The following is a 9,574-nucleotide window of genomic DNA, read 5'->3' as shown; positions in this document are numbered from 1 at the left end:
GGCTGGGCTAGCTATAGGAGAGCATCCGGCGAGGTAGCTGTTCGTGGTGCTCTGAAGGGGATCGCGACCCTGCATCCTCTGTGAGAAAGGGCAGCTGGAGATGTCTTATTGCCGTGTTACTTGCTGTATTTTTTAGCGTGTCAGTTGAAGAGTTTGACACCTGGTAGCAGATCATAATTTTTGTTTGTGCTGCATTCCTCGGAAAACATCGATCGATGGGCATTCGGCGCCATATCTTGGCATCCGTGTAGTACTTGGATTGGTATTCAAATCCTCTGCAGTTGACCCAAGTTGCGCATTAATATTTGGTCATCGGTATTCCGAGCAGTTCTGCAGATCAAGTCCAATTTTAGTTTTAAATCGTCCAGGTTCTCTTCTCATAGGAGCTCTAGATCTCGATGCCAGTTGTACGCGATTATTTTGGAGCGGATTCTGCGGGCGCAAGATTGAGCGAGAATCAGCCTTGAGGTCTGACCTCGAGGAGGCTTACGTGTAATTTACGCTTGAAGATCCGGAAGCTCGCGGGGCCAGAGAAAAAGTTTACTTGATGCATCTCTCGAACAAGTCATACTAGTAAAAATCAGGGTTTGCAGCCTTGCGAGTTAAAATTATGGCCACCCCAATACACAGTTTTCATCTAAACTTGATGCATTTGCCTTACATTGCTTATGCTCACTAGTAAAAAAGGAATTCTCACCCTGATGCACATCAGCCTGCACAGCTACGCCCCTGGCTCCATGTCATCTCCATTGCTCTTGCACAGCTGTTTAGTTCTTGCCACTACACAAACATTAGGAGAAGAATATATCACACGTGGGATTATACGATTGTTCCCGTGTTTGAATGGCATCTCTCCAAGATGAACTACTTGCTGTTATTCTTTTTAGCTGGCTATTTGCTGTACTTTAGCTGTACATAAATTTGTGGTTCGAGTCCATTCACGAGCTTCTGATCCCTTAATTCGGACACTAATCACGTATCAAGTATTCAAGCCCCACTAGTTGGTCTAACAACCACTAGCTAGTATTTTTCCTCTCCTAGTAGGGTTCTTCCTCTCTAACTTGTAGATAAGATTTTCGATAAATTAAAATAAAGGAATCACTAGGGCGAGATTTTTCACAGAATTATACCTCTCTATTCATTGGAAAACTAAGTTACATCACTTAGCATCGGACGTATAATTGACTCAAGGGATCATCAATCCATACACGTGGTGAACTCGATGGCAAAGTGAATTGTTTGATACGTAGTAGAATCCTATTTTTTGCGGTAATTGAGATTCATGCCAAGAACGATTAAATAAATGAGATATTGCTTTACGCGTGTCTTACCTAGCTGGCATATCATGGACTACTCCTCTAACCTTTAAACGATCTACCAAGAGAAATCTCAGTTTTGGCTATCTGTAACAACAATGTTATATGACAGGTAAAATATCTCCATCAATTTTTGAATTTGATGCAGCGGCAAAATGTACTCCGCTATCAGAGTTTTTTTTTCAATAAATAGAATATTGTAAGATCATAAAGATACCAATTATCCTAATGGCACTATGGATGAACACAACCTCAAAAATGAAGAAGCTGAAAAAAGAAAAGTCCTGCTACAGCCTCGTAGCAGCAATATAACCACCACCCACCTGAAGTCCAAATTCTCCAAAAACGACGCATCCAAGAAGAAAACGATCCCATAATCGTCATCATCATCCGATCATAGATCTTAGGTTTTCACTCTAGAGACAGTCCCCGCTCTGGCGCTCTTACAACGATGCATTCAACAAGGCCATTGCCAAGCACAATCAATTAAGACCACCATTATAGTCTTCGGCTCTCTCGGCTTCAATGACATTCTTCACCTCTGACTTTACAATGGAACGAAACATGTCCCAAGATGACAGCAGGTAGTAGAGCTCGCACTGCTCCCTCGTAAAACTAAATGGTTAGAAAAAAATATGGGTGCACACAACCGAATCTCATCTGACCCAGCAATCTTCAGGTATGATGCATCCGATGGAGTTCACATGCGGAGCCTTCAAAAACTCGACACTCCGGCAAGAACAAAGGAGAGAAGCATCAAGAGGAACCCGAGGACTTCCACCTCGCCTCGATTTCTCCCTAGGTGAGTTTGATGCTCGGTAAATAGAAATCAGTGCAGCAATTGACATTACTGATTTCCCGTCGGCTATACCTTCTCTCCATTAACGGATTGTCGACGCTTCCACTGTAAGTACCAACAAGTTAAGTTAGAAGTTTTAAGCATGGATCGATTGGCCTAAGATAGTTGTGTTGTTGTATGCAAACCATGGACTCCATAACGGTCTGCTTGCTTCTCGTTTAAACAACATGCACTCGACCGCCCATGTTTTTTGAGTAGGTTGGCAATAATATCATGGATTTGAGTATCTTTGGGCATCAACCCACTCGGACACGAGTTTGGAGGGTACTTTCTATCCATGAAATATTTGCGTGCGGGAACCTGTTAAGTCATGGGCTAGAAATGGGTATAAAATTTTGCTTCTTGGATATCTGATGGACACTTATATGATAGGTGGGACCAACTTATTGATGGCTCACACAATCCTAACCATAACACCCTCAATCCCCATGGCCCAGAGAGACCAAAATCTTTAGAACATAAGGCTAACCCTAACCCTCCCGGTAAGCTAGGAGAAGAAGGTTTCGATGTGTCCTTTCACTGCGGCCTTGTATGGGTTGTTGTTGTTTTTCCTGATCCGAGGATATCCAACGGTTATAGATGGGGTGTCAAGCGGCGTTCCACACTAGTCCCGCATCCTGCCCGCATTGACACCCTTAGTTATAGACGTGAGCAAAAGTTTTTCATCAGGGCTTTCTTTGCGGCCAGACAGCCAGCTAGCTGGCATCTTGATATGTGGATGAATATGCCAAACATGAAGTTTTTTTAGTTGGGCTGAATGGTCGATGTGGTAAGGACTAAGAAATAGAGGGATTGAGGGTTCTTGTTTTTTTTCACAAGTAATTGGGTAAATCCTGGACGAAGAAGAAAATAAAATTATACAGAATTATTTGCAAAAATCTAATATATCAGAATATTACATTCAACCAGATAGTCATCCCATGCACACCAACCGAATAATCCAATCGCAGAGGTTCACAAGCAGGGAGTAGAAAAATGTGCCCAGTGGAGCATTTCTACAACACAGAGGCTGAACATGTCGTCTCTCTCTTCTTCTCAGAAGCAGGCGTCCAGGAGACAGCAGCAGCAAAGGGCGGCCAAGCTGTTGCAACAAACATGATCAGATCAGAAATTCAGAATCATGGCACATAGTATCCTCAAAGTCGACAAAGCTGGCGCTACATAACCAACATATTGACAATATATGTACAGAATCAGGGTTGATCTAAGCATCTAGCTAAGTAGGGGATCTCTTCCACCTTGATCTTGTTTTTCTGAAAACAGAATTAGGGTCATCCACTGCTATTTTTTCATTGCAAATTACAGCTATAGTTTCAGCATCGGTATGGCATTACTGCTTGCTGTCAGGCTCATTCACCAAACAATGGTTATGGCGTCAAAGGTAATATTAAGTCCTAAGGAGGCATCTTCCATGGAATGTGATGTCTCAGAAAAAAAAGTCTGACTTTGGCATTACCGGGCAAGATAACAGGTACAAACATGGTCGTAACTGGCATGGGAAGTCTGAATTTTGTACTACCTCAGAACATAAGACTGTCACTCTGAATTTTATGCTACCCAATCGATGAGTCTATTTGATTAGCAGGATTCTAAAAATGCATAAATAGAAAACCTCATGATTGCAACGTCATACTTATTGTAATCCTACGAAAGTTTGATTTGTTTTATCACATCACAAAGAAAATTGTGCATGATCACCTATGCTGACTAGTAAGGAGCGATCCATGCAGGGCGATGGATCAATTACCAAGTAAATGGCTCTATAAAATGGATGGGTGCTCTATAAAATGGATGGGTGAATAATGTTTAAAACAAAATGTACGGTCATACTCCTGCCTCATAATCCCAATTACAGAATTACACATAGCATCAGAATTAGGATATTGATAATAATGTTCATTTAAAATGTTTTGATGGGATATCTATTTTGCTGATTTTCTGCTGTACTAATTTATGGGCTAGCCTACGGATATCTTTCTCGGGTATGAATGCCGAGTAGAAACTGCTCTTTTAATATTATTGTAAATGAAATTGATCGCATAGGAGTATCAGAATCAGATCTGTAGGATTTGTGTGTCCCGTTTGACTCTAGAATCCGATCAAATTTTGAAAGGCAGCTCACGCGTCATGTCGCGGCCCCAACCAAGCAACCGTGCGCCACCGGCGGGGAACACTCGCCGGCGGAATTCCTTGGTTGATCACCGATCGATTTATCCTCTTAAATAAGTATGTTTCCCGTTCTCTAAACAACCCGTCCTGAACTTATCAAGCTAGCAGAGTACTACGTATACTAGTACATATATACGGGAGGGCAGTATTAGTTCGATCGGAAATTAACGCACCATCCCTGCATGAAGGAAGGCCCGCCCTGCTGCTGCTGCTGCTGCTGCTGGGGCGGGTACCCCTGCTGGCCATATCCTTGCGGCGGGTACCCCTGCTGCGGCGGCGGGTACCCCTGCGGAGGGTAGCCCTGCGGCGGGTAACCTGAAGAAATGGATCAAGATCCACATGTGTGAAAGGTCAATTCTGTTGAACTCTCGGCCAAAAAGAAGAAGCAACAGTACACGGCCGGAAAGGATCGAGGCCATGGACAGGAGAGCGAGCTGTACCTTGCTGCGGCGGCGCGCCGACGGGCGCCTGCTGCTGGCCGTAGTAGCTCATCTCTCCTCTCCGCTCCGGCCGGGGGCTACTACTATTCGCTGGTCTCTTGCCCTGTAGCTGTAGTGCGTGGAGCCGAGTGATGATTTTATAAAGAGACAGCGGCGGGCGGGAAGGTGCACTGCGCTTGCCGTTGCTGTTGCTGGTGGGAGCGTATCCAGATTCCAGATGGACGCCTCGGGCGATCGGGGTGGACTTGTCGTATGCATTGCCGCGTACCACCACCACGGCCACTAATTGGGTTGGCTGAGAACAAGACGAGAACGTACAATCAGATTTGGTGTTTTCTTGGTCGTACCTGAAGAAAAAAGATTGATTAGAGCAAGGAAACGGCGGTCATGTTTGGCTGTGGAGCATATTAAGTATTGGTGGCAGAGTTGACCGGAGCAATTGATCAAGCCCAAGTAACTTAGCATCCAAGGCTTAGTAGGAGCAGTACATATTTGACTGCTTCTTTTCTGCGTTGCAACCTGCAAGCCTGGCTAGTTTGCATATTCGCGGACAAGAAGGAGCAACGCATCGATCGTGCCGAGAGCTAGCGCACAAAGGTAGCTGGCCTAAGTTGTGATCGTCCTTGGTCTCATAACAGAAACTTGGCTGTCGATTTGGTGGCTGCTGAGCGCAATCGCATCAGAGCAGGCAAGGATGCCCTGCCCAGAAAGCCACGCCGTGAAAGAAGATAGTGCGACTACACCAAGCAGTCGATGGCAATCTCCCACGATGTTGACGGGACACACCGACGGCAGTGGCGGACGCAGGAAAAGAATTGGAGAGGGGGCACACCTCAATTTTTTTTTTGCGCACCCCCAAAATGTGAAAAACGCATAATGAATAATGAACAATTGTAGTGATGTGAAAAACCCCTAAATTTTTTTTGCGCACCCCCAAAATGTGAAAAACCTTTGCCTAAAACCATTTTTAACAAAGGCATCTCCTCCGGACCTCCATTAGCTCTCTCTTTGAACAAGAAACACACAAAGCAAAATGCCGCATCCTTTTCGATACTATATTCTAGCCAATTGTAGTGATGAAACCAAACATAGCTAAAGTGTCGATTTTTGCCCTTCTTTTTTGTTGTTGCGACAGCATGCTCATATGGTTGGCATGGACCTTTTAGGATATATCCTCTCCCAACATCATCTTGAATATTAACATCATAACTTGATATAGAAATCCTTTCCCCCGGATCATGTGGAAGAAAGTGAGCATCAGATGACCTTGCATTTGGTTGTTGGGATGAAGGTGGATGTAGTGTTGTATCTTCAATGTCAATCTCGCTCCCAATATCGGATTCGACTTCTTCATCATGTACAATATCAGATTGGACCGGAGATGCAATCTTCTTTGATGCTTGTTTCTGAAAAAGTAGCGCAGTTTGGCTATTTCTCTTCATTTCTACACAACTGAAATATTTAAACATTACCAATTTAGTAATTTTATGTGTTCTTCTTAACATACAAACTTACAAAGTAACAGAGAATATACATACACAGGGACATACATTCATAGTTTCATACAGAGAAATAGGCAAATAGCTGCAAATCAGAAAATGTTCACAACTCACCGGCCTCACCCTACTGCTACTGCTTGTGGCCTCGGCACTTGGGAAGATCAGGGGCGGGCGGCGCTCGACGTTCAGAGCGGCGGCCGGCGACCGACGGCTGGCGGTCTCTGCGGACTGCGGTAGTGCGGCGGCGGGGCTGGGCGGGCGAGCGCCGGGCTGGGCAGCATGAGTCCAGGGCGGGCGGGGCCGGCCGCCGGCGGGCAGCGGCGGCGCCGGGGGCGGAGGCGCGGAGCAGCGGCGGCGGCGGTCGGGGCGTGGCCGCGTGGGGAATCGGGACGGAGGCACGGAGCCAACCAGTTCTCCACGACAGCTCCAATTCTTCACTTCTTCACGAGTCAGGACCACGAATCGGGCCTTTTCTCCATGGGCCGTTTGTTGGCCGGCAGAATTCTGGGTGGGCCACGGCCCCCCCGGCCCCCCCCTGCGTCCGCCAATGACCGACGGGTCTCTCGTTGCTCAAGGAAAGCGTGGTGAAGGCTCTGGGCCGTTATATCCCGTGACAACGATCGATGTTTATCGATACCGTGTGGTGTGTGCTACTAGCCATCTTGATCGTTCGCAAGGTGCTTCCCAAGCTGCACTCTGCATATTGCAAAACGAAGGGATTCCCTTGCCGCTGCAAAGTGCAAAGTGCAAACTAGCCTCGAGGGGTGCAGCCAGGGACAGCAGAACTTCCTAGCTTCAGGAAGAAGAGGGAGTGCAGCTGCGGAGGTCCATAGCTGCACCGCCATGTGCGAGATTTGGAGAGCTCGATGAGTATGGATGTCTGATCAGCACAAGGATCACTACGTGTTCCGTGTAATTGGTTCACAAAGCTTCTCTGTCCAAATTTGCATGATGCAGTTGTTCTGAAACTGTTAGAGCAATCCCGCAAACCCGGCCTGCATCGCCCTGTGCAGGCCGGTATGCAGTTTTCTGCGCGAAAACGTCCACCGCAAGCGCGGCCCAGCCCACAAATGCGTTGTAGGCCCCCGCTCTCGACCGTCGAAAACCACATGTATGGCGGTCGAGAGCGTCGATGCAGGCCGGCCCCATCCCCTCGCAGCTACCTCCTCCCTCTTCCGCCGCCACCGCCACCGAAATCCGGCGAGCCCCAGCTCCGCCCATGCTCCTCCCGCTAGATCCACCGCGCCGCATCGAAGCCATGGCCTCCCGTAGGACTCCTGGCGGCGGCGGCCGGCCTTTGGCCGCGGCGGAAGCCGATTCGAGCGCGGGAGGGCTCGAACAGCGCCGGCGGAGCGGAGCGGACCGAGAGCCGCGCGGCGGAGCTCCAACCTCGCCCGCATGCGCGCCGCCCGCCGCTACGTCAACCTCGGGATGCCAGTGCCGCCGGCGTACTACCGCCGCGAATCCATCCGCTACGCGGATGTGATTGACACGCGGGATGCCGGTTAGCGGCGCACGCGTTCGTCCTCGCGCGCGGCACCTCCGCCGTCGGAGCCGGAGCCGGAGATGCTCCCGTGTCACGAGGGCGACTACGTTGCCGACGCCGACCTCGAGCGAGTCGTCTCCGCGCTGGCGGACGCGCCGATGCTCGAGCCCGGGGACTTGGTCCGCGACGAGATCCTCGAGAAGATGGTCCAGTCCGTCGAGTACATCACCGCCACCGCGACGCCACCCTCCGCCGTGACCCCACCGTCCACCGCGACGCCACCCTCCGCCGCAAACCGGGTCTTCCTCGAGTGAAGCAACGTGGTCCGCGGCGTCGCTGCCACGGCATTGGCTCCGGTGAGCCCAATTTTGCTGCTCAAAACATGCCGTGGCGGCGATCGTAGTATGTTTAGTTTTAATTTGCCTATGTTTTAGCTTAATTGTAAGGATCTGAACTAAATTCGTAATATGTTTTAGCTTAAATTCAAACTGAAATGTATGATCGTGCTTGTTCTCGCGAAAATTCTTTCTTTTCCAGTTTTGTATGCCGTATCTCGCTCCGCCCCGAGCGTTTTTTCGACCTGCAAATGTCGATTTTCTCGGCCTGCATTCACCGTTTTTAACTTTGCGGTTTGCAGTATCTGCTAGAGATGCTCTTAAGCATGTATGACACCTAAAAATGCTGCTGGCAAATAAAGGTTCTGCGTTCCATGAAACAACATTATTTCGTTTTCAATAAATGACAGGGAATTATGCATTTCTTGCCGGTCACGGAGCTTATCAAAATACTCCACTGGGGGCAAATTCAATTCTACAGAAATTTACCATGGACTGAAATAAATTGTGGAGAGATACTACAATTCAGCCGCGAAGAACAGTTGCAAGTTCCTTGTGTGGCTCGCCGCGAAGAACCGTTGTTGGATGGCTGATAGACTTTAGAGACGTGGCCTGCCTCGCCCACCGGCATGTCCACCGTGCGACCGTGAGTCGGAGTGTGGTGACCCAGCAGTACCACCGCATGGTGTAGTACACAAGTCGTTGACATAACACAAGTGAAACACCGTTCCACCCATATTACATCTCTCGTGAGTGGTACAACAGTAAACATATGCGAGTCCAAGGTATGTCTATAGAAGTACACACGAACTGTTTACATAATATCCACACAGCCTCCTACTTTACAAGTGAGGTAAAACTTCAAATAAGCTCCGTAAGAACGACTCGTAGTCTATGTTATAGCTAACTCAAGTTTAAGAGCTAATTGGCTTGCTATAGAACTCTAGCTATTTAGGTGCTAGGATTAGGGAAAGGTTCCCTTCTATTACTAGTCTAGGTTTCCATCATGGCTGATGCGTAAGTTGACTCCATTGACTTATTTGATTGGATTCTTCATCTTGTTGCAGTTGACTCCTTTGTCTTCAAGTTCCACGGTAGTTTCTCCTTCGGTGCCTTGATCTAAGAAGGGGTTCAAATGGGATAGAATGAGTACGAGCGTACTCAGCAAGTTCATATTAGGAAATATGTGTATCATGCACTAGCTACAGCCATAGACCATAAAGTCATAGGCCAATGCAAGTTTTCATAAACGTTTCTTCCAAAGGTTTATTTTATTCTGAAAACTATGTCCGTCGACCTTCACAGGTTGACTAGAACTTCGTGGAGTTCCTTTCCTCGCCGCGTTCGCAGTTCCCTTCCCGGAACAGGGAGTGACAGCCACAATTCTTGATACCCTCTGCAGAGGTGCGTTACTTTACCCCACAAGAGATCTTAACCATGTTGCCGGCCGAGAGTATATCCTCGGCTGAA

General features: G+C 47.8%; 1 protein-coding gene across 1 annotated transcript; it reads right to left on the bottom strand.

Moving 5' to 3' along the window:
* Positions 1-3,021: 3,021 nt before the first annotated feature.
* Positions 3,022-6,449, bottom strand: LOC124691231 (protein tfg-1-like). Its single transcript, XM_047224503.1, has 5 exons — positions 6,398-6,449; positions 6,051-6,236; positions 4,785-5,131; positions 4,518-4,659; positions 3,022-3,256 (listed from the first exon to the last, which is right to left on the bottom strand). The coding sequence occupies exons 2-5, from the start codon at positions 6,224-6,226 to the stop codon at positions 3,211-3,213; spliced, it is 711 nt and encodes a 236-aa protein (XP_047080459.1). The 5' UTR covers positions 6,227-6,236; positions 6,398-6,449; the 3' UTR covers positions 3,022-3,210.
* Positions 6,450-9,574: the final 3,125 nt, after the last annotated feature.

The sequence above is a fragment of the Lolium rigidum genome, chromosome 2 (genome assembly GCF_022539505.1).
Source record: "Lolium rigidum isolate FL_2022 chromosome 2, APGP_CSIRO_Lrig_0.1, whole genome shotgun sequence".
NCBI lineage: Eukaryota > Viridiplantae > Streptophyta > Magnoliopsida > Poales > Poaceae > Lolium > Lolium rigidum.
The sequence above is the reverse complement of the archived record's forward strand: the minus strand, read 5'-3'. Positions and strand labels throughout refer to the sequence as shown.

Coding starts and splice junctions, on each gene's coding strand:
- LOC124691231 (XM_047224503.1), bottom strand. CDS start 6,226: ATGAAGAGAAATAGCCAAACTGCGCTACTTTTTCAGAAACAAGCATCA. Junction 5,132..6,050: donor TCCCAACAACCAAATGCAAG/GTCATCTGATGC, acceptor TTTTTTCTTCAG/GTACGACCAAGAAAACACCA. Junction 3,257..4,517: donor CCTTCCTTCATGCAGGGATG/GTGCGTTAATTT, acceptor TTGTTGCAACAG/CTTGGCCGCCCTTTGCTGCT.